This window comes from Scomber scombrus, chromosome 3 (genome assembly GCF_963691925.1).
Source record: "Scomber scombrus chromosome 3, fScoSco1.1, whole genome shotgun sequence".
Lineage (NCBI taxonomy): Eukaryota > Metazoa > Chordata > Actinopteri > Scombriformes > Scombridae > Scomber > Scomber scombrus.
This window is the reverse complement of record NC_084972.1, coordinates 29,493,494-29,518,311: the sequence shown is the minus strand read 5'-3', so window position 1 is coordinate 29,518,311 and position 24,818 is coordinate 29,493,494. Positions and strand designations below refer to the sequence as shown.

Below are 24,818 nucleotides of genomic sequence, written 5' to 3'. Positions count from 1 at the left end.
TCTGTATTTCCATGTATGCGTTCAATGTTCATTTGTTGTTTTTTTCCTCCTCTGATTCAATCATTCTATCTGATTTTGAGGTTTATTGACATCAAACTATAGCAAATGATTCATTATGTTAGACAGACATCCTCCCAGCATGAAATCACTTGATTGTAATATTTTAGTTGTAATTGCTGGTTTTGGTCTGTCGTAATGTAACAATATACACATGTTTTGATGCATGCGTAGCCAACTATGTACATAGAAGTGCGTCAGGGCCAAATGTTGTTTTCTGGAACTGATGAGCAGAATCAAAAAAGGAGGTTTCTTAATGATTACTCTCTTTTTTTTTCTTTTTTTTTATAAATATATATAAATTTGGATCTTATTCCAATTCAGTATCGGCTCTCAAGACGAGACAGAAAAGAGCTCGAGGACAGACAGCGATGACAGAGAGATGACAGACAAATACAGGCGGGTAGAAAGCATGGCAGAGCTCACGAGTTACAGAGAGATAGATAACTACATGGACAGAGAGATGACTGATATCCAAACGGACAGAGCAGAAATCAAAGCCATACAAGGCAAGGCTTTTGTAGACAGATACAGTGGTTCTGGGCCCAACAACAGACAGGATGCAGACAGGCGGACACAGCAGACAGATAGCTGGAGCAATAAGTCTATTAAATGTCTCAATAAAGTTCAACATGTTGCCAACAAAATGTGGAAATAATCAGCCCAACAGTTTTAACTGGATTATACAACAACTTCATGAGAAAGTCTCATCATTCAGGAAGGAAAAATAAATGTTTCTCCACAAACTAAAACATGAGAGATTGTCTGTTTTTACAAAATATATACTGATGTCAGAATTGAAACATTCAGGAAATCTGTTCCGCCCAAGAGGTGAGGGAAAATAAAAGTCTCAAAGTCTCTCCTAAAAAATTTTTTTAAACTGGATTCAACAATACCATAAGTTAACTTGAATGCTCCAACATTATCTACAGTATGCATTAAAAGGAGCAGGACTTTTAAATCTAAGGCTCAACCTGTTGATCACGGCTAGAAGACAATAATCAGAATAAAATCACATCTGACAAGTGGCATTATACTTTTATATGAAGTCCATTTAAGACAATTGATCCTTGTAAATAAAAGTAAAACCCACTCTCTAAGTCATGTCATAACCATAATAAAATGGTTGGCTAAAGCATATTAAACTGCCACTAATACATAAAAGTGTATTCAAAGTGTGAGATTAAAACGGTACAACGTTGAGATTAAAAGAATAATGTATCTGGATCAAAAGCTAATTAAGCTTTTCTCAAAAACTACTATATTTGATAGGATTATGAGAAAAAGATCAACATTTCAGTGAAGAAAGGCAATTATAAACTAAAGTTGGATTACGTTTAAGAAACAAAATAAGTATTTTGTCTTTTATTGCCTTATTTTAATTGATTTTCATATCATTCTATTATATTAATTCATCTCATAAAATGTTATTCTGTTTTTTTCAATGTGTCTTGTTTTAATTATTGTTCTGTATTTTATTGCATTGATTTCTTTTATTCTGTAAAGCTCTTAAGCATAATTAAACCAACTACCATCAGTAGCTTCATCTTCCCCAACTGCACCATCATCAGTGTCTGTATCCTCCTCATCCTCGTCATCCTCCTGGCTCTCAGGTTTCTGCAGGCTCTGTTTGTCCTCGACAGGCTCCTCTACCGGTCCGTGGGAGACATTGTCGATATCTGTCATGTGACCACATCAGATATATATATATATATGTATGTATATATACACGATTTGGTCTAAAGTTTACGAGCCAAACACATGTTCAGAACAGTGTGAGAGTCCAAAGGATGGCAGGTTCCTTCACAAAGTGGCTACTGTGGCAAAGTGCGCAGTGAGACAGTCACCTCCAGCATTCATATTCAAAGTGTTGTCATTCGATCACCAGAAGTCAATCAGTGACCGAAAAGCTCTTTTTCCCCCCAGAAGAAGAAAAAAAAATAAAAACAAAGCGGTGGACAGTTTTGGCAACCATTGGAAACAACACAGATTAATCCAGAAAGCCCAACAAGCCCCGTTCAGGCCCGACAGAGTGCCACCATGTTCCTGAGACAACCTGTCTCCTCTGAAACAGCCACACGCAGCGGTAACAGAAACAATCCCGCCATTCAAGAGTCACATGTTTGAAGCCTCGTAACTGCCTGGTATTTATTCTGGGGGCTTTTTTTTTTTTTTTTATATATTTGGTGTAGTGGCCACAGCTGAAATTAGGGGAAATGCATGAGTTTAGAAAGACTTTATCCAATTGTTATAAAATAAACTGCTTTAAAAAGGTGCCTTATGTAAGAATTGGCCACCTGTTGAATTTATACTCCACACTTTAAACTAACTGGAAGTAACAAACAAACTCTCCAGGAGTGGAAAGCAACGCCATTGTTAACTCTGGTTTTACTTCTATTTCTATCACTTCTTTATTTTATTACCGAATATGGCTTCCTGCTGGGAGCGGGAAGTAGTGGTGGTGATTAAAGCCTTTTTACATATATATCAGTATCGTGCATATGTTGTCCGATATGCACTGATAAATAAGTTACACAGGCAGTATTTTATGTATGTATCTTATCCTTTTCTTTAATTCAAGTTTAATATATATGTTAATAACTTTTTTTGTTCTGTGTTTTTTTAATTTTAAGTTATTTACAATTATTAAATTCCCAGTGCAGCTTACTGTTTCAGCACAGCGTTTATTGTTAAACTAAAATATCATGCCTCCATTACATATCTTTATCACAAGTGTTTAAGACAAAAAAGTTTATAGATATTCTTTATAAGATTATCAGCCAATATATCGGTATCGGACATTTTTGACTTACTAATATCAGTATCGGCAAATCCAGTATCTTTCGGGCTCTAGTGGTGATCGCTTTCCAAGAGTTTGAGCGATCGTCGAGTTTACTGTTGCATTCATTAACTAACTGAGGGCAGAACACAGTTTTGGGTAGTGTTACTTCTAACTCCTCTCATATCGGACGTTACAGTGACTCACTGGCACTCTTAAAAGGTACAAAATGGTCTTACGAGATAAAACGTCTTTCACTTAAACTAAGATCTGTTTTCTTGATCATTTTAGTTAATTTCTAAATGTTTTAACATTCTTACATAAAGCACCTTTAATAGTGTCTTTTAAACTCATGTTTCCCCAATTTGAGCCATTAAAAGTCAATAAAAACTGAATAAATGTTCAACAAGCTGCACCAGATATGATTTTAATCCTCATGCACTACGAGGCCAAAAACGTGTGAGTTGTCAGCGAATGCACCCGGTGAATATTTAACTGGAATGAATGGGATGTCGTCTTGGAGAAAGGAGTCCGGTTCTCTTAATAACATTCATGGTACAGCCAGGTGTCCTGTCCAAATGTCCCTCAACAAGACACCTGTGTGCAGTGAGTGTCATTACACAGGATTACCCAACATTTTAATGTAATTACAGCTAGTGATGCTACTGTAAGATGCTGCATTTTAATGTCAACACCTGTTTAATAATTATACTTATGCACATTAAGCACAGTTTATCCAAATCAGCCTCAACATCGGCTCAATCTCTTCACACTCTCTGCACTACTTGCTATCTCCCTGCATTTTATCACCATACACATTTTAGCTGAATGACACATTGCTGCACTATATTATTGATCAAAGTGTCTTATTGAAATATTTTGATGATATTAGTAATACATTTAAAGGCACTAGCCAAAAATTATTGTTGAAGCTACATGTTTATGTTTAACAAATATCCAACAATATATTTTAACCCATATGTCAAATATTGATAAACTGCATTATTAGTTGGGCTCTATGTTAATATTTATAGATATTTATTTGTGTTTTTAATCTATTTAACCTATTTTTATTCTACAAACACCTGATCCAAAACACACTATTGTATGAATATAAATAAAGTTTGTAATTGTAATCCTAAAATGAAATGAAAATGAATGATTATTTCTTGTTTTTCCCTAAATTTGACACCTTTGTTTAGGTGGATCGATGACTCATGTTGCTAACAGTAGCAGACTTGTTGTAATACTCAGTTGCCAGAGTGACTGTGTTGAGGTTTCTGAATGTAAATCAAAAAATGAATTAAAGTATTGATAGAAATGTGTGTTATTAAACATACTGAGGGCTGATGTAAAAAATGTAATTATTATGGATTCTGAAATTATGAAAAAAAACTCTGAACTGAAGGTAAAAATCAACATCACGTGTCCCCCTCTATATGATCAGAGGACACCTGAAGGCCGGACATCAAACTACCAATAAAACAAAAACCAAAACAGAAGAAGAAGAGCCAGACTTGATGAACAGAGAGACAGATGAACAAAGAGAGCGAGAAAGGGCAGCGAGCAACAGGGAATCATGTGGTCATCATGCAGGAAGTTGTCATGCATAATTAGTGGAAGATGAAGAAGTGAAGTTAGCACCACGGAGAGACAAACAGCGGCAGGACGGGACGTTGTGTCCCAGAGCAGACCGGAGACGTGTGGACTCACCCAGACTGTTGTTTTCTTTAATGCTTTTCTCTTGTAGCTGCTCTAACCGCACTGTAAACAACAACAACAACAGCAGAGAGAAGCGTTGACTGATAGAAGTTCCCAGCCGAGCCGCCGCATTGGTCAAACACCTGTTCGAAACCTGCTACCGGTTGCTATGGTAATGTGTGTTAACCAGGAAGTTAAAGTGATTGGCTTGGAGGGTGTAAAATGTTAGCTTGTTAAAAGTGAGGGAAGGGCTTTGTGTGCGTGTGTGCGTGTGTGTGTGTCTGTGTGTGTGTTTGTGTGTCGGTGTGAGTGTTTTGCTGTGTGTGTATGTGTGTCTGTATGTGTGTTTGTGCGTGTGAGTGTCTGTGTGTGTATGTGTTTTTGTGCGTGTTAGTATGTGTGTGTGAGAGAGCATTTTGCTGTGTGTGTGTGTGTGTGTGTTTGTGTGTGTGTGTCTGTCTGTCTGTGTGTGTGTGCATCTGTGCGTGTGTGTACCCTGCAGAGCGGCAAGTCTCTCATTGGTGAAGTCGTTGTCGGCCTGCAGAGCCTCAATGCGAGCCTGGAGAACCTGCTCCTTCTCCTCCATCTCCTCGATCCGCAGTTCCATCTCTCTCTTCTCCGTCGCTCCCCGCTGAGTCAGCTCCTCCTGCCGGCCCTCTGCTGCCTGGAACAGGAGCAGATGAGAAAAAGAGAGAGAAAAGGGGAGGGAGGTTGGGAGGTGGATAAAGGGACAAGAAGAAGAAGTAGGAAAGTGAGACAGAGAAGAAAGATAATAAAGAAGAAACAGAAAGAGAAAAGTTATTAAGTGATTATATATGAACTATTTTGTTTCAAACTATCTGCAAAATTATATATATATAATAATAATAATATAATAATATATTCAGTATTAAATGAAGTATTAATGCAGGAAGTTAAATCCTGTCTCATTTGGAGTAGTATCACATACGCACCTTAATTTTGTCAGTGAGCTCTTTGATCTCGTTGACAGCAGCGTTGTACTTGTTGGCGAGCTCCCTCAGCTCGTCCTGGCCCCTCTCAGACATCTCCTTCAGATGGGTGCACTCGTCCTCTGTGTTACTGAGCGAGCGCTGCAGAGCACCAGAAAGAAAAAAAGTTTTGGTTTCACCAATAAAACAGCACTACGCCTTAAAAATTTGATGTGTTTGTGTTATTAGTGCATCCTACCTCCACCTCCGACAGCTTCCTGACCACCTCGATCTTCTCCTGCAGGACTCTCCTCAGGGACTCCTTCGCCGTCGTCTCGTAGTTGTGTTTGTCCTCCTGCAGAGCCAAGAGCTCCTTACGAATCCCTTCCTCCGTCTGAGACTGTGAGAGCAGAGGAGGAGGATGAAGTGGATGAAATTTTTTGATCTAATTTCAGTCCACTTATTGCAGGAGAAAGTTTTTTTTTTCTTTTTCTTTTATCATGACATAGTCTGACCGAACCCTGTGCGTGTGTGTTACCTTGGAGTAAGCCTGTAGCTGACTCCCCATCACCTCCAGTCTGGAGAGCAAACGGTCTTCATCAATCAAAGCCTGATGGAGAAATAAAATCAGTTTAAAATCAGTTCCATATGTGTGCATGATCAAAACAACATTCCCTGATGGATTACTGATGATGGATTAGATTGGATTATTCCCATTCCCAAAATGACCACTTTTATCTTAACTAATACTTTACTTATTCATTGAAATATACACATGCATGTAATATACAACATGTGTATACGTTTATTCTAATCACCCACATTACAACCATTACAAAAGCAGTTTGAAATCAGTTTCATATGTGTGCATGATCAAAACAACATTAATTGATGGATTAGTTATCTTTGAATGGACTAGCACTGACATAATGTATATTTGTTTGCTTTACAGATGCACTAAAAACACAATTCCCAATCCCAAAATGACCACTTTTATCTTAATTTTTAATATATTTTCTTTAATTTTATACTTCACACACATTAGTGCTATTACAAAAGAGACTGCTGAACTGAAAAACTGGAAATCCACCTGATTAACACCCCAGAGGATGTATGATGACACTCCTCTTGTGTTTCAGTTCAGGGTTTAAGTACGATGAAGGTGTTTCCTACCTGCCAGCTGCTCTCTGAGGCCTCCTGAGTGGTGGTTAACAGACGCTGCAGAGTGGCTAACTTCTGCTCCAACATCTGCTCTCGGTGTAAGGCCTCCTGGCAGAGAGAGAGGGGAACGAGGCAGGTGATCAATGACCCAAATCAGAACAATAAATCAGGAGTAGGAACAAAAGCAATGGGATCATTTACAGTAAAGAAAACCAGATTTTTATTCTACAAGTGTTCTCCTGTAGAGGAAAAGGCAAAGTTTTGAGAAAACCATTTCATAAACTGATATGAAAATAGTGCAGCAGTTAATTTAATATTAATTACAGGTCAATTAGTGACAACTGCTGCTCATAGCTCTATTAGTTGAGTCACGTTGCTTTGAAAACTCATTTCAGGCCTCTTTAAAGATTGAGTTACTTCAGAGATCACATAATTTTGTCTGTGTGGAGAACACAAGAAAGATTACCTGACTCTTCTTTTAAACATAATTTCTACCTTTTACTTCGACTTAAATGTTTTCTGTACTTCACAGACACTTTACTTTTCTATATCTATAGACATTTTGTGAGTTTTCGTCTCCTTGAATGTATCTGACAGATGTTATTTTTTACATTTTAGGGGTATATTTTGTCATTTAATTCATTGATGCTATATGCTTTGTGCAGTTTAATTAGTCATGTTTCTGTGGTGACACTGATAGTGTTTACAGTGGTAAAGGTTTTTTGATTTGCCTCATAAAAAAACAACTTTGTCTGCCTTCACAGATTTACTGCCTCATTATTTTGTATTGTAGTAGCGCAGAATGACCAATAGGTGTCAGTGTGTTACCTGTAGATACTGGGAGAGCTGGAACAGTTCCTGAGAATACATACTGGGAGTGTTGGCTGCAACCTAGATAAAACAAACACACACGGTCACATATTGACAGTTTTACAGAATTCAATGACCTTCTGTTTGAATTGAAACAGATGGAAAAAAAACACACACAAAAGGCAAAAAGCACAATCTGTACATGTATATATACATACACACACACACACACACATACACATACACCAGCCAAAATACCTATTTATGTGCATTTAAAACACACGAGTGCAGTGTATAAGTATGTTTAATCAGAAACTACCCTAAATTCAGAGGCCTACACAGAGGTCATCTGCCCCAAGCATACATCAATCACTAGTTCAAACATTTAACTCCACTAAAACCACAAACTTTTATTTACATTTCGGGTTGTGTATGGATTAAACAAAAGGAGAGACGATGTGTATCTTTCTAAGTAAGGTTCCAGTCTTTATGTTTGGCTAACCGTGTCCTGCCTCCAGATATTCACACCTGAACAATGTGGTGAAACTACATGACATCTAATCTTGTCCAGTGACCCTCACATTCTTTCTGTGCATTCAGTACATTTCCACCTTAAGCCAATGTGACAGCCTCTGTGTGTGTGTGTGTGTGTGTGTGTGTGTGTGTGTGTGTGTGTGTGTGTGTGTGTGTGTGTGTGTGTGTGTGTGTGTGTGTGTGTGTGTGTGTGTGTGTGTGTGTGTGTGCGCTGAGACCTAGGAGGAGTAAGGGAACTTGCTTTAGGACACTTAATTATGTTAGAGAAGTGGTTCAAATCTAATCACAGCTCCTCCCTGTCACACACACACACACACACACTTAGTCGTGTTTTCATCACTTTAGGGGACATTACATTGACTTACATTAACTTCTTGTAGACTTATCCGAACCTTACCTATCACATGCCTAACCCTTACTTTAATATAACCCTAAACTATCCATAAACCTTAACTTTAAACCAAGTCTGCACCCTAAAATTAAACATTTAGATTAAAGGGACTTGCTTTTTATCCCCATGAGGGCGGCGAGTCCCTACAAAATGAGGAATACCTAATCCACACACTCACACAGTCAGCCCCAGCCTACATTCCTCAGACAGTTCACACTGAGGCCTGTTGTTGGAGGGAGATGGGGAACAGGACGAGGAAGCTAACATGATAGTGTACGGTACTTCACAGTCTGGCACTGGTCTGTCTGGTCTGGAGTGACACTGAACAACAGTAAGAGTTTGTGTTATGACATGGTGGAGTTTTACACAGCAGGGTTAATTTAAAGTGCCATAGTACAGTATAGTATAGTATAGTATAGTATAGTATAGTATAGTATAGTATAGTATAGTATAGTATAGTATTGTGTGCCATGTATTGGTATGTGTAATTATCAGCTGTGTGTTATGAGTGAATTAAGTTCCATTCTAGGGCTGGACAATAAATCGATATTATATAGATATCGTGATATTTTATAGATATCGTCTTAGATTTTGAATATTGTAATATGGTGATAAGTGTTGTTCTTTTCCTGCTTTTAAAGGCTGCATTACAGTAAACATGTAATGTAATGTTTTCTGAGCTGAACAGACTGTTCTAGTATCTGCCTTTATCCACTTACTCATTATCTCATTGCGTGAATATTTTGTGGATGCACCGATAGTCATCCCGACAATACTGTCAAAATATTGATATCGAGGTATTTGGTCAAAATGATTATGATATTTGATTCTGCCGATATCGCCCTGTCCTACTCTATTCTTCCTCTCAGTCCACTGGAAGGCCTGGAGCAGGTCTAAGTATGAGGTGGTTTATGGTCTATAACACACATACACTATAAATGGAAGGATGGCAATGCCTGTAAAATATCTAATAGAGCGTAAATTGGATGGTTCTATACTCTATACACTTTTTGTTAATAAGAATGATACAGATGCTAAGCTGTACCTTACATGTTCTATTAAAAATTGGGTTTCTCACCCAAAACCCACTGTGTGTATCCTTCAGATGTTCTGGACCTTGCGGATGTCCTGAGCCCACGACTGCTGCTATAATTATATTCAATGTTGTTCTAATGTTTGTCACTGTGCCTCTCTCTCCTCTCTCCCTTTCCCTTTCTCTCCTCTCTCCCTCAACCCCAACTGGTGAAGGCAGATGGCCGCCCACTTATAGAGCCAGGTTCTGTTTGAGGTTTCTTCTCGTTAAACGGGAGTTTTTCCTCGCCGCTGTCGCCAAGTGCTTGCTCATGTGGGAATGTTGGGTCTCTTTAAATTAAATTAGAGAGTTCGGTCTAGACCTGCTCTGTGTGTAAAGTGCCTTGAAATTACTTTTGTTGTGATTTGGCTATATATAAATAAATGATTGATTGATTGAGGTTAAACAAACCTGCTGAATGTATTTCCTTCCTTGTTAAACATTTGCAAAGCAGATTTATTTGGACTATCTTAAATCTTGCATCCATGTAATGCAAAACATTCATCAATAATACGAACAAAACTGGGAGACACATGTAAAATCATTATTATTTCCCAGAGCTACTAGTGGTCAAAAACTCCAATGGGTTTATATATTTTTAACAGTTGCATCAAAGCTAAACGGAGAGTGGAGAGAAATGTCAGTCATGATATCTGCACTCACAAAGAGGGGATGTCTGTGCAGCTCTAACTGCAGCTCCTACGGTTGTTTTAAATAATAATAATAATAATAATAATAATAATAATAATAATGATAATAATCTTTACATAGCACCTTTCAAAAAACGTGTTAAAGTGCTTCACAAAAATAAAAACAAAGATACAGAGTTCATTTACATATCAAAATAATTACAATAAAATCAAGATATAAACAAATTAAATGACTAAATTAACATAATGAAGAATAATAAAAAGCTCAGGTAAGAAAAAACTCTTAAGTTAAAAGCTAACCTATAAAAATCTGTAGTTTAAGAGAGAAAGACACAGAGGTAGCTTGTTTGATTTCCAGTGGAAGTGCGTTCAACAATCGAGGAGCCCTTACAGAAAATGCTCTACTACCGTCTGTCTCAAGCCTAACAACATGAGAAATAAAAACCACCTCACACTTGTAAACCTCCAACAATCAGCTGAGTTGCAGTTTAATCTGTCCAGATTCATTTAATATTTGTAAGAGGAGTACAGAGCCCTGATAGAGCGCTTCGTCACATGGTGCACTGATAAACACCTGAAGCTCAATATCAGCTAAATCAATGAGCTTGTGTTGGACTACCGGAGGAACAGGAAGCTGCCTGTCCTGGCTGTCCTCCAGGGAGAGGGACTGAAGAAGCTGGACTCATACAGGCATCTTAGGAAAGTAAAATAATGAAGCTACAAATTCTTGTCGAGGTGGACACCCGAGGTTAGTGTCATCAATTCAGTATCTGACCAAATGTGAAATATCGTCACACTCTCCCTTTCTGCTCCTGAGTTATGGTGTTTAATAATAGCCAATAAAAGTATTTATGAAGAATATTAAGAAGTCAGGGTGAAGTCGACCTTTTGGAATATAAACTCACCATCATCACTTAATCATTTTTATCCTATTATACATTTGTGTGAAACTTTGCCATAAATTGGAGTATAAATTCTTGAGTCATGCCCAAAAAATGTGTTTTGTGAGGTCGATCTGTGAGCTTCACTTTTAACCTTTGACCACCAAAATGTAATCAGTTCTTACTTGAGTCCAAGTGGATGTTTGTGTTAAGTCTGAAGAAATTCCCTCAAGGCTTTCCTGACATATCACATTCATTAAAATGGGAAGGACAACCCGAAAACATAACGTCTCGGGGCAAGGCTGTCACTGGCACAGAAGCATTAAAAAAGCCTGGTTCGGTGCAGTATATCATCATATTATAAAGGTGTACAGTATGATATATTAAGCTATGTGGTGTCGTTGAAATGTTATATATCTGTAGGTTCTGCTGACTAACAAAGCGGCCAGATTTCAACCTACAGAGAAGCCTCACATCTCCTGATGCTGCAAGCATTATAATCCAGGTTCAGACAAATAACCAAAAATCTTTGCAGGGTCACTAATTTTAAACTTTGGTGAACAAACATTTCAATAGTGTTGAAGACACCGAAAGGCACGAAGCACTCAGAGTGAACTTTGGGAAGAGAGAAAAAAAGAAAAAAAAACTTTCCCCCTGAACCAGATCAAAGACGTCTGTATTGCAGCAGCAGAAACTGGCAGAAATCCCTGCATTCCTCCATCAGCTGACTACTCCACTCTGTCTGTTTATGTGTGTGTTGGATGTTTCACACAAGTAGTTGTTGCACACACAGACACACACACACAGACACAGACACAGACAGACTAAAACGAACCAATGTGCACACACAGGACAGAACAAAATAGCACAAAAACACATTTTTTTATTCTTACCTTGTCTACAGGTAGTGGTAACGGAGCCTGGATGACACTGAAAGAAGAAAAGAGAGAGAGAAAAACTGTTAGTCACCATGGAAACAAGCAAGGAGGGAGGACACACGGAGTAACCACGGTGACAGAAGAAAGAAAGTGTTCTTGTGACATCTTTTTTTGTTGTTGTTTTCACCTCTTTTAACATCTCGGCAGTTTTGTGCAACAATTGATGTAAAATAAAAAATAAAAAATCAGACCTGGACTTTTTCAGCTCTACGTTGGTTTGAGGACTTTCTTTTAGAATACATGTGAATGTTAAATGTTTTCCCCTTTTAGCCACTTGATTAATAGACTGTTTAAATTCCTGCATCAATATCGGTTTCAACTGGAGCTTCAAATACACCGACTAATGCCACAAAAATGAACAAATTCAATCAAAACTAAACATTTACATCCATTAAATCCATTGTCATCATGCAGAAGCTTTTATCCGAAATGACTCACAAGCAAGGTAAGACATCCAAACATTAAAAAGGACAATGACTCAAAAACAACAATGAACAAATTCATACATTCATGTTTTAGAGCTATTTAGTTTAACTGAGTTTAAACACAGAACGTCACTGTGCTGCTGATCACGTGTGAACCTGACCGTGTGGTTTGCAAATAAGTCTCAGTTTCAGTCACAATGTGCAGCTTAGCTTAACAGCATATTTCAATGCTGAGGAAGAAGTGTTTGAAAAAAGCTCCCACACACTGTCACTCACTGCTGTTGGATTTAATTAAGCTGTTGCAACTCAGGCATCTCATTTCATTTTTATGAATGCTGAAGAAAGTGATCATACAAAACATAAAATCAAGTTATTGGTAGATTAAAGGTGTAGTAAGTCAGATTTGACCATAATGTTTTGCTTCATGTGCTTATGATTGAGCTCTTTTAAAGCACCTTAAATTTTAATCTTTTATTTGCACTATCTGTTCTTTTAATAATTTTAATGCAAATCATTATTTTATGCTGCACTCTAAAAATGTTTTTTGTGCAGCTGATACACATTTTTGTTGAGTGTTTTTGACAATTCAAAGAGCACCATTCAAAAACACTGTCTATTCATCATTCATTGAAAGCGTCCAGTGTTATATAAAAATAGAACATTATATAGTGTGATTACAAATATTTTTTCTCCATCAACACAAAGCGTAAAAACTACAAATTACACTCTCTGCTCTCTGAAAACCTAATTAAGGATTCATCACCAACTTATGAATGACTGATGAGGTATTCATGAATGATTTGTGGTTCAAAATATTAAGTATAGAGACTATCTATGAGGGGATGCTGTGAAATGCCCAAATATGAACAGTATGTGAGGGTTAACCAATGGCTACTAAATTTCAGTGTATTGTGTATTCCAGTTGTAAAGATGAATAAATACATATGAGACAACAGAATACAATAGTCAGGGAATCATTATGTCAATTTAAAAGGTGCAGATCTGAACCAAATTCAGAGAGAAATACGCCACATTTTGATAATATTCATACCGTAACACACCTGACCTATAGCACAACAGTACAAGACAAAATAGAGGTTGTTCTGGCTTTTCAACCGCTGCCATGTGGTGGAGATATTTATCCCAAGTACCGGATTTCACAGCACCACGAGGTCAAACAAATGTATCTGGAAAGCAGCCACAGAGTTCAGTAACGAAGGTAAACTTGACTCTGGACAAAATATAACCCGAGTCTGTTAATGTGTAACTACCAAACCGTTAGGAAGGTGCAGCTCCTCACACAACGGACGAAATAACTCTACCAAGCTTTTAAATGGGCTGTTTTCACCTGGAAAATGTTTACAAATACACAATTTATATTTAACCCTAAAAGAGATTAGAGTGTGCCATGTTTCTAATAATATACTTATTACACTGCTTGTTAATAATGATGTTAAATGTTACAGTAAAATAAGAGTGAACGTGTGCAGACTTCCTCTCAAATAATGACGAATGATGAGTCAACAATACTGTGGTTACATTATACAAAGTAACACATAATATATAATATACATAAAATGACAACATTATAAGCATGCAACATGCATAATTCTCCATGTATGTAGGGTATAAATGAATTCATAGTCATAATATTACATAGATAGCATTGTCAGGTAATTTGTCGTGGCCCTTTAAGGCTTTTCCTTTTTTTCCCCCTTTCTTTCCTTCGAACTATTTTTGGAAGTTATGTTACTGATTTACACATCACTACTAAAGTCTTTACTCATTAAGCCATTCCTTTAGTTTTAATGGTGCAACCAGATTACGTGAATCCCTAGTATTGAGAGTAGCTGCGATAGTTGGTGCAGGTTATAATGTCGTCTAATGTTTCTACACCAGGAAGACGACAACAAAGAGACCAAGAAGGAGTCAAATACCACAAAAAAAATAAAAATAAAAAAAGTTTTCTATAAATAAACTCTGGCAGCTCTTATTAATAAAAAAAAAAAAACTCAGCAATGTAAGACGAAGAGGGAGGAGTAGTGTTCATGAGTAATTGCTGTTTTGCACCGAAGGCCAAAGCTTAAGTAAGTAAACCGGATTGAAGGCACTTGAAAAAGATAAGCTAATAATTTAAAAGGATTTATGAAAGATCAGGCTTGCTGCACTGTTGTTCTCATTCAGCGTGACAAACTTCCAGAGAGGCATCATCCCTGTGTTTTGATATCAGAGCTGAGTTACATTGAGCTCCGCCGCCTGCCGATCACCTGACAAAACCCCGGGAATAAATGTAAGTCTCATCCAAACTCCTGGGAATACCCCCCCCCCTCTCCCTCCTCTCTCCCGCCCCGAAACATTTCCTCTTACAAACTCCATCGTGTCTCATACAGTACATCTTGTGTCTGTTTTAATAAGCCTCTGTGAGCTGTATCAGAAGATAATTTCAAGCTACATTTAACACAGTAAATTCATAAATAAACAAAAAACATAATAACAAAATGAGCTCTTAAAAGCTGGACAGAGACGGAGGAAAACTGTCTGTCATGTTTCTTTTTAATGATCTCGAACAACACAACTGCAGACGGGGTAAGACGTCACCTTTTTCCAGATTTCACTGCCATCTTAATTTGAATTTTAGTGGTACTTTTCTTTGTTTTCTTCTTCTTGAGACAATTTAAACTAATAAATTCCAGCATTCAGCACTTAGTTTGTAGCACTTTCTGTTCCAACTTGTTCCTGAAAAAGACTTTTTTTTTTGCCTTAATGACTCAATTTTTTTTTACTGTGTGGTTCCAAAACGTGCGACATTCATTCAGCCGCATCAGTCCATCACACTTAAATTTTCATCACCGCAGCAGTAACACATAATACTGTCTTATTTATCAGTACTTCCCAGCAGCGTCTCTACTGCTCAAATAGCATCATCTCAGCTGGAGGCCCTCCAATTCATTAGCTGTGGTTAACTAACGTTCATATGTGTAGAACTGCTGTGGAAACACTTTACGTGCCCTCCGAACATGAATAATAATTTGGAAGTGGAGGCAGAGGCAGCCTTTGACACCTCATGAAGTGCTGACAATGCCAGTGAGCTGGGGTGTGTATCTATTCCTAGCAAATGATTCAATATGAATCCAGATACAAGTGGATTTTATTATATTTATTATTATAGCGCTGATATAAAAATGATTTGTAATGTTACAATGCACTCAAAAGCTAATTTACCTCAACTTGATTCAGCTGGCATCGTTAAAGCGAGGTTTAAATGCGATTAGATCGTGTTTGTCAGTGAATCAAATATCCCGTTTCCACTGTAGGAACTTAACTGTTCATCCGGAGCTTGGCCCTGAAATGAACTTATGAGGCTTGTTGCTGAGTTCTTCCTTCAGTTTGCGCCGTATTTTACAAACAGTGATGATTCAGACACACTGGATTTAAAAAGACTAAGAGCCTACAGCTATATTTATGGCTCTGTTAGGCTGTTATTATGACAGCCATGCTTTAAGCTACTAGATCTAATATTTGCCAATTTTCACAATACATGAACTGCAGCTGAGGTTCAAATGAATGTCAGTTTTTTAAGGTAGTATTGGTAGAGTATTGAACAAATTAGACTTTTGACCAAATAATGGTGCTAGATCATCAGCGGATCATCAGAGTTATTAGGATTCATCCTCTGAATACCACTTATCATGATAAGATATCCAAAACATGTTGACATATTTCAGTAAAAGAGAGGCCATTAGAGGAAAAGTCAGGGGAGGCATCAGGCTTCATCCTCTGGGGATCATGAACGTCTGTATCAAACTCCATCTCAATCCATCAAACATTTAAGATATTTCAGTCTGGACAAAATTGGCAGACTGATCAACATTACCATCTGTGGAGCCGGGCAACTAGAGTGACTTAAAGTGGCAACAGCAGAACAAACCTCTTCATTATCAGCCATTCATCACACGTGAATCCTGGTTTTAAAGACAGAAAGTGAAGTAACGACATGCAGCTCAACATTAAGGCTCAGAACCTTGATACCTTTCCAAAATAAATTGATAGCAAGTATTATTGAAACGTCTCCTCTAAAACGATATCTGCAATCAATCCTTTTTGCACACAGAGCTAGAAAATACGACTATTTGTACGAACTTGTTCTCAGACAATCAACGCAAGCGCTCTTCGATTTAATGCGACATGTGATTGGTCCACTGCCACAGCAGCTACAACCCGTCTGTGGTGGTGAAGTTGTGGCGAATTTGAGTTAGTGCGCTTAGCAGTTCAGCAGCCAAGGTGCCACTTAAACGCTCTAAAGTGTGTCTATACTAGACGCCTGTTACACCAGATAAAAGCAAGTGCACTAAATGTGTAATGAGTATCGGATGAAGTTATCAAGTTGTTATCGGTATCACTTTAAGGGTACTTAGATTGGTCTTTAAATGTTACCCATCCCTGTCAGGTAGTGCATCAATTTTCACACTTCTACCTAATACTGTAAGGTAGCCAAGAAGAGTTCCCTTAAATAAAGTGTATAGCAAAGTTTGGATAAGAAATCATGACTTGCATTTCATCTTTTGAGCAACAATTAACTCTCAGCTAACAGGAGGAAAAATAAGTTTTGGTATGTGTCATAAAAGAAGACAAAGATGGAGCCAAGCACAGGTGAGGTGGACTCAAACATCAGGTAAAACTGAAGTTCAACAGCAGGTGTTTTACAGCAGACTCTGTCCACATCATTTCTAATCATCATCAAACACCGTCTGCAGAGACCAAACCAGCACTGCTCCACAAGAACACGTTGTAAAAAAAAAAAAAAAAAAAGATGGGAAAATCCACAGCATTACATGACCTAAATTCACAGCTTTTTAACTACGGCTCACAAGAACATCACGTCTGCCTACACACACACACACACACACACACACACACACACACACACAGAGAGACATATACACACACACACACACACACGCACACATAGGTAAAGTGCAGCCAGTCCACAGGAATCAGTCGTCCACATCAGATTTAGCTGTGTGTGTTTTGCATGCGGTCCAGCAGACACTGATGATGGAAAACACTGGCAGTAGTTTCCATCTGTGCCCCGCTCAAATATTTCTACCACTCGATAGGTTTTACGATCCCACTGCACCACAGACCTGCTCCGAAGGACGATTCAACCTGTCCTGCGTTCGGCCGGGCAGCTAAATAAAAACGTTCAAGCCTTTAAAGTTCTCATGCAGCTGCTCGTAAACTTTTTCTAAACTTGTTTTAGTACCAATATTAATGCTGAAACCATCGCTCATTCAATCAATGTATCAAGAAAAAAATGTGTTCAGACATTAACTCTTTACATACTGTTCCTATTCTGACTCATACTTAGTCTCTACACCAATTCACATTCATGAATCCCCCATCTGTCATTAATAAATATTTGATTAATCCCTCTGTTTGATTAAAAGACATTTACAATCACTATTTTATGGTCCAGGAGGACATTTTAGAGAATATGATGAATACAACAACATGTTTTAATGCTGATTTCTGAATTTGTTTAGTAAACAGGTCAAACGTGTACATTGCCATATATAAAAATGTGTATCAGCTACACAACTATTTAAAAAAATGATGCATTTTAGTTCTATTGCTGTAAACTGTGGGTCACATTAGGACAAATCCTGCTAAAAGAAAGGTGTATATGGTGTTTTTACAGCTCTCAAATGTTAAAAAAAAGGGAATAAAAGGGTCACATTTTAGGGTTAAAAACCTTTTCTAAACTTATTTTAGTACCAATATTGATGCTGAAACCATCCTCAATTAATCAATTAATCATGAAAAAAAGCAATGAGCTTCACACAAGCAGTCAGAGATGTCCCAAACTAACCGAGGATCACTATTGTGACTGATGTAGATATATTTTAATGTTCTCTCTTCTACAGACAGTGCAGCCTGTCAGTTCAGCCCTCTGTCTCTTTAACGCTCCCCCTCCCCTCTCTTTAGGAGCACACTCTGGTCTGGTTGTTTAGTTTCCAGAAGATCAACAGACTTCTAACAGCTCTGGACAGTAGTGTGAGTAGTGGTGACAGTAGTAGTAGTACATTTGTTTTGCTCTTTAATCGAAATGGAAACTTTTACCCTTTAAACAGGCAACGTGCAGCAGGAGATACGGACTCTTTAACATCCTGTTAGGAGCATGATTGGTTAAAGTGGTTGTTCAATTGTATGTGCCTTGAATTGGTAAAACTGGATTGGTAGAATTGATTATTAATAACAGTGTTGTTGTTATTATTATTATTTAAGATGTAGGACAGGGAGCGCTTTAACCCGACAACCCAAACAGAGTGATAAAGTATCTCACTGGTCACATCAGCGTCTTCAGTCACATTCTCCCAGTTAAATGTTTCATTAAATACATCATCTGTAATGTAAGCTTATAAACCTTTAGTTTTAAAGCAGGGCCTTCAGTATTTGAACAAAGAAGTTCATGAAATAATGGATGTGCTAAATGTACTATCTGATCAAGTACCTGTTATTAAAATACTCACATCCGAATTGGAGTTGAAAACACTTCTGTTTATCCTTAGTTTCAGCTCAATTGATATCAAAACTTTGGTATCATACTGACATTAGTTGCTTTTTCTAATTGGAGGACTGGAGGACACTTTGACCTGGTCCAATCCTCCCTGCTTGCTCCAAATGTTTACAGTCGGACAACCTGAGGCCTCTGATTGAAACTCCTTCAGTTTGGTGATGAAAGCTGATTAAAGTCACAAAATATCTAAAAACTAAAAAGATTCTTCACTCATTGAGACCGCCCTGTTATAAAACAATACTCTTCTGTTGTTTCTCATACAGTTATTAAAAGGACAAACTCAAACAAACAGTCATATGATCGTACAACAAGAAGGAATCTGCAGCTCTGGATTCTGTCTCACAACCTTTAACCACGTTTAGATCTCCATCTTTATTTTATGACTGTATGTAAATCACTCAGCGCCTCTTAAACGGATACTTAAACTGCTAAATCTCCACATAATGCTGTAACATAAATCTGAAGTCATGGTAGTAACAAATCGGGAGTATGTCTGTCCCTGCCTGATGAGGAACATCTGAGTGTTAAAAACCAAAACACAAACCCCCCCTCCTGATTCAAGTTGTGGACGGCAGAGACGTTACCTGTCAAAGTCTTCTTCCTGTGAGTGTGTGTGTGTGTGTGTCAGGTGTTGATCTGCCACAGGGCAAAGTTCACACTTCAGCTTCTATCTCAACCTGACTCCGATGCGTCCCGTGAGAAAGAAAAACAGATCCTCCCTCTCTCTCTCACTTCATTCTCTCTTCCAGTGTCAGGAGCGAGCAGCCGATTCCTCTCTCTGTTTTTCCACAACGTGAGTTAAGTCATCTCATAACACAAACTTTCTTTCTTTCTTACTTTCTTTCCTTTCTACTCTATCGCTCCTCCCACTCCTCTGAGCAAAACAGCTGATTTTTCTTCCTTGAACTTGTGCAAGATTATTGTAGCTCCACCCCCTCCTGGCACTCTGCTGTGAGGAAACAAACGCTCCCTCTCCCTCTCTATCTCTCTCTCCCTCCCTCTCTCTGCTGCAGCTCTCGGTTCTTTGCTGTGTTTATTATTATGGACTGTGACAGACTGAAAGGTGCACCCGATGATTAACCTGGATCTATTATTTCTCTGAGCCATTTTCATTTTCATTCATTTTCTCTGAAAGCTTCACTCACCTTAGAGAGAGTTCTGAAAATAAAACACCCTCGTTAACCGCCTGATCGTGTGTGTGTGTGTGTTTTAAAGAAATGTGGCGGGTGATAACAGACTGATAAGAGACACAATGAACGATTGTCACCAACAATACAGCGACTGGAGATTAGAAAAAAAAGAGTGACAGTTCAACCTGAAACACTTTGAATGTTTTACATCCTCTACAGGTGTGAATTCATTATTTAAATTCAACTTTATTTTAATTATTCATCTGCCTCTTATTTTATATTTTAGTCTCTTTTACTACTTAGGCTACTACTTACATTTTTATTCTATTTTTCATTTCCTGATTATTTTTCTCTTCATAATCCACCTTTTTATATCTGATTTTACTTCACGTTTCCTCCTAGTTGTTTTATTATTTTATTTTCTTATCTTTTTTTTCTCCTTTTAATACCCCCACGTCACATTTATGGTTTTACCCACTTAATTTTATAATGACTTTAATTCATTATTAATTTGTTATATCTTATTTATCTTTCATTTGATTTGGGTAGTATTAATTTTTACATTTTTATCCTACCTCAGGTGTTTCCTCATTGCAGATTAATAAGAGTTATGATAGTTTCCTCAGTTTCTGTCATTATTTTAGCACTTTGTGTAACATTACTATGTATGCAAAGTGCTACACAAATAAAGTCTGATTGATTTCAGAGTCGTAATTATACCTAGTGAGACTATTTTCACCAGTCAGAAGAGGAAAGCTTTTCTGAGCAGAAACTGGGACTGTGAGGCAAAATCAATACAGAAACATTTAATTTAAAACTTGCTCTAACGTCTGATTTGGTTGTTTTTGTCTTGTTCTTCATGTTCTCGTCTCTACGTGAGTAATAATGTAAAAGAATGACTTCACACTGAGTCACAGAAACACAAAACTGCGCCTTCACTTTTTTTTTTTTCATAACGTTCTGGCCACACCCGGATCAGAGATGTCTCAGCAGGTGTTTTGCATTAGATGGAAAACACCAGAGTATGGGTTTCCACTGAGGTTTTCTCTCCTTTTTTCAATCTGGCACTGTCAGATTCACATTAATCTAAAAGGAAGTGTCTGTGAGCTGCTTAGACTGCGCCTATTTCAAAAGACACTTCAAACTGGCTGCTTGTCTTGCCTCCAAAAGTTGGAAAAAGTTAAAGTTTTCAGAAAAGTTTGAAGATTTTCTGGTTCACACCTTTAATTTTAAATAGAAAACAACTAATAAATGAACTTTGATAAGGACACAGATCTAATCTACTGTATAAATGCGGGTGTTTTGCTCACACACAATGAATCAAACTATCTGGCGGACTTCCAAATGGCTAATGCTAACACCCGGGAGCAGAAACATTCTTCAGCTATTAATAATTGTGGTTTAGCTTCACTCCCTTTACTCTCTCTGGCTGTACTTAAAGAGAGACGCATACACTTAAATACAATTAGCAGAGCTGTGGTAGATCAATGAAGAATGCCCTTTACTAATATTTGACCTGTTAGAGAAAGTACTTGATGGGAGGCATCTCTGGTATGCAGGAATGCCAAATATTTGCTGATTGCAGCTTCTCAAATATGACTATTTGAAGTTTTTCTGTGTCGTAAATGACAGTAAACGCAGTATCTTTGGATCTTTGGACTATTGATTTGACAAAATAAGACATGTCAAGATGTCATAATGGGCTCTATCAGGCATTATAACAGGTAGTTTTCACAATTTAGAGACATTTTATAGACAAAACGCTTAACTGATTGAGAAAATAATCATTAGTTGAAACCCAAGTTTAACCCAAATTTACTCCACATTGTGTTTGCATTTATGATTAATGAATGATTATGAATTTGCTCAGATTCAAACCATAGAGTTTGTTTACAGAGTTAACTTACATGATGAACAACAAGTGAGTTAAAGCATTTTTCTTAAAACACGTAAACGACCATTAAGTTTTAGAAATCGACTCTTCGTATGTCCGACACAGACATACAGAGCGGAGCAGAACCTGCAGACTTTGTTTCAGTCAGCAGGTCAGAGAGCTCGTCGGTGACTTCCAGACAGAAAACTGGACAGCAGGGCAGCAGATGGCACTGCCCACCGTGACACCGTGCCCTGGCATTACAAACACACACACACACACACGGAGAGAGTCCACATGGTGTTTTACAGTAGCCAATCATACACACACACGGGACTCCAAGTACAGTAGGAAGGCTTCACACTGGGTCGGTTTCTGGTCTGCTAAAACCGATTTAACAGTACACACACAGACACACACAAAATGTTTAACTCACTCTCCAAACTCTGAGCGGTAATGTGTGTAAATATTACATGACCACTTGGCCGAAACATTTTTCTTTTGAGTTGTCAAAAAGATCAAAAACACCAACAACAAACACGCATCATTTCCCCTCACAGCTTGTTAGCAGACTGGCTGCCCTCGTCAACAACTAGACTGACAATAATCACATCACTATGCAAGCATAAATATGGTGTGTGTGTGTGTGTGTGTGTGTGTGTGTGTGTGTGTGTGTGTGTGTGTGTGTGTGTGTGTGTGTGTGTGTGTGTGTGTGTGTGTGTGTGTGTGTGTGTGTGTGTGTGTGTGTGTGTGTGTGTCAGACTGGCATCATTTACAATAATACATTACAACATATGATCCCCATGTTGTAACACTGTATGAGCGCTTCATATTAATCCTCACATACTGTTCATATTCAAATCTAAATAAAATAGTATTTAGGGTGTTTTTATAGCTCTCAAATGTCAAAATGGGTAAAATGTGACCCTGAACAGTATGTAAGGGGTTAAAGAGCTTCGTGGATCAGTGTTAACCAATCAGAGTCACTTACTCGCTTCGTCGGCGTGCCTCCATCCCATCAGGTAGGAAGAGTTTGATTGTTGACACGATGCAGCCATGAGTGACTAAAGACACAAACAGACAACCAGCACATGTTAATATTAAAGTTAAGATAATCCTTTATTAGTCTCGTGATGGGGAAATTTACAGTATTATAGCAGCAAAGTGGAGAGTAAAAATATAAAAGAGCATCAATAAAAAGAATAAAGAACAATAAATAATAAGTAAGTAAAACAAGTAATATGATTAATAGGAAATACAAATAGTAGCAGTATGTTGAGAGGAATATTGGTGTAATGATAATAAACCTGAGTGTGATACTGATATTACACTGTAGTGTTCAATAAAAGGTGCAGTTTTCACATCATATCAGGAGAAATAGGAGGAGAAGACAGAAGTCCTGCAGATCACGAACTTACACATGAATAAAGTTAATTAACTGCAGCCATCTTTGAACCTTTCATATTGACATAATGTTGCAGGTTAAAGTGAGTGTTGCTCCCCGACTGTCGTGATGCTGATATGTAAGGGGGCAAAAACCTACACAGCTGTTTTAAGATGAGGTATAATGAATACTCGACAGGATCTGAGAACAGCTGGAAGTGTTTAAATTTATAAACGTAAACTAAAAACCAACCTGTTCAGCTCGGCTTTTGATTAAGAATTTTTTATAGTTTTTTTTAATTAAATTTTTATTGTATTTGTTTTGATGTTTTAAACACTTTATTCTATTTTATTTTATGTTATTTTATTATTATCATCATTCTACACTTTCTATCTTCTTATTGATTTTATAGTCTTTTTAATCTTTTTTTAACCTAGTTTTAGTCTAGCGTTTTATTAAACTTTTTCTATTTCATTTTACTTTTGTCTTTTTAATCTATTTTAATCTAGTTGGGTTTTTTTTTTTTACTCTAACTTAAATAAACGTTTTATTCTCTTTCTCCTCTTATTTTACTTAGATTTTTTTACTATAAATCCTAAAATTAAAAAAAAGTATTACAAGTTTATGATTTCTATTTTCTATGTGTGCATTGGTTTAAATCTTCTTCTTTGTATTTCTTCTTTGTTTTTGTTCCTTCTCTTTATGTTTTCATTGGCTTACACTTGTTCTGTCTTATTATCAGCTTGTAAATCAACTGTGATGAACTTTGAACTACATTAACCTGCATGGGAGCTGCTGTATAGATAAAGTTTGAATGATTTATTGACTGACATAAACACTCAGGGAGTAACTGCTTCAATCCTTCCTCTCACCAAGCTTCCTGTTTTCCTGTTAATATTTCATTTATTTGACACACTTTTTTGCCCACAGTGACATTTTTCTCAACATATAGACACTCAGGGATTTCAGGTTGGAGCCTTGTTAAAAGACAATCTGGAGGGGTTTGATCCTCGACCCATCGACAGCCAATCAATAACCGAGCGGCTCTGCCACCTGAACTACACCTGTGCACCATCTTTTATCTCACTGCAGTCTCCTCTGTGCCACAACTACAAGCACATCTTGTTTTTTGGTTGCAAACTGTTACAGTGACAGCTCACAACAAGGTCAGGAGCAGCTCTGATAATAAAATAATCCACTGCGAACGGCAGCAGTAAGAAATCCAAAATCCTATTTGAAGGATGTGAACAGAAAGTGATGAAGGCAGTCGTATGTAATCTGCCCCGGCTTTAAATAACCACATAATGCATCATCTACCAGGCTTCACAGCACTCTTCCTGAGAATATTAACTATAATTTGGATTAATCTGGTGCTTATTTTCCGTAATGCAATTCTGTGTAATTCTATATAACTCTGTGATTTAGTGATGTGATATGTGTGGCACAGCTGGAGGCTTCACAGATTAACCTGTGACAGTAGATGAATGAATGGGGGGTTCGGTGCAGGCTGAGGAGTCTGCTGCGTT

The 24,818-nt window shown here is 37.6% G+C and overlaps 1 protein-coding gene across 9 annotated transcripts in view; it reads right to left on the bottom strand.

The window, feature by feature from the left end:
• Window positions 1-24,818, bottom strand: part of slmapa (sarcolemma associated protein a) — a 79,733-nt gene that overhangs the window by 22,510 nt on the left and 32,405 nt on the right. For 6 of the 9 annotated variants that reach the window (XM_062442633.1, XM_062442646.1, XM_062442638.1 and 3 more), the window contains exons 3-12: window positions 22,900-22,972; window positions 11,859-11,895; window positions 7,456-7,518; window positions 6,640-6,735; window positions 6,005-6,076; window positions 5,726-5,866; window positions 5,491-5,628; window positions 5,033-5,201; window positions 4,550-4,600; window positions 1,590-1,736 (exon numbers count right to left, since the gene is read on the bottom strand). In XM_062442633.1, coding sequence (XP_062298617.1) covers window positions 1,590-1,736; window positions 4,550-4,600; window positions 5,033-5,201; window positions 5,491-5,628; window positions 5,726-5,866; window positions 6,005-6,076; window positions 6,640-6,735; window positions 7,456-7,518; window positions 11,859-11,895; window positions 22,900-22,972 — 987 coding nt within the window. Of the gene's footprint in view, window positions 1-1,589; window positions 1,737-4,549; window positions 4,601-5,032; window positions 5,202-5,490; window positions 5,629-5,725; window positions 5,867-6,004; window positions 6,077-6,639; window positions 6,736-7,455; window positions 7,519-11,858; window positions 11,896-19,489; window positions 19,830-22,899; window positions 22,973-24,818 lie in introns of those variants that run through there. The other 3 variants (XM_062442655.1, XM_062442694.1, XM_062442678.1) reach the window with 2 other exon arrangements.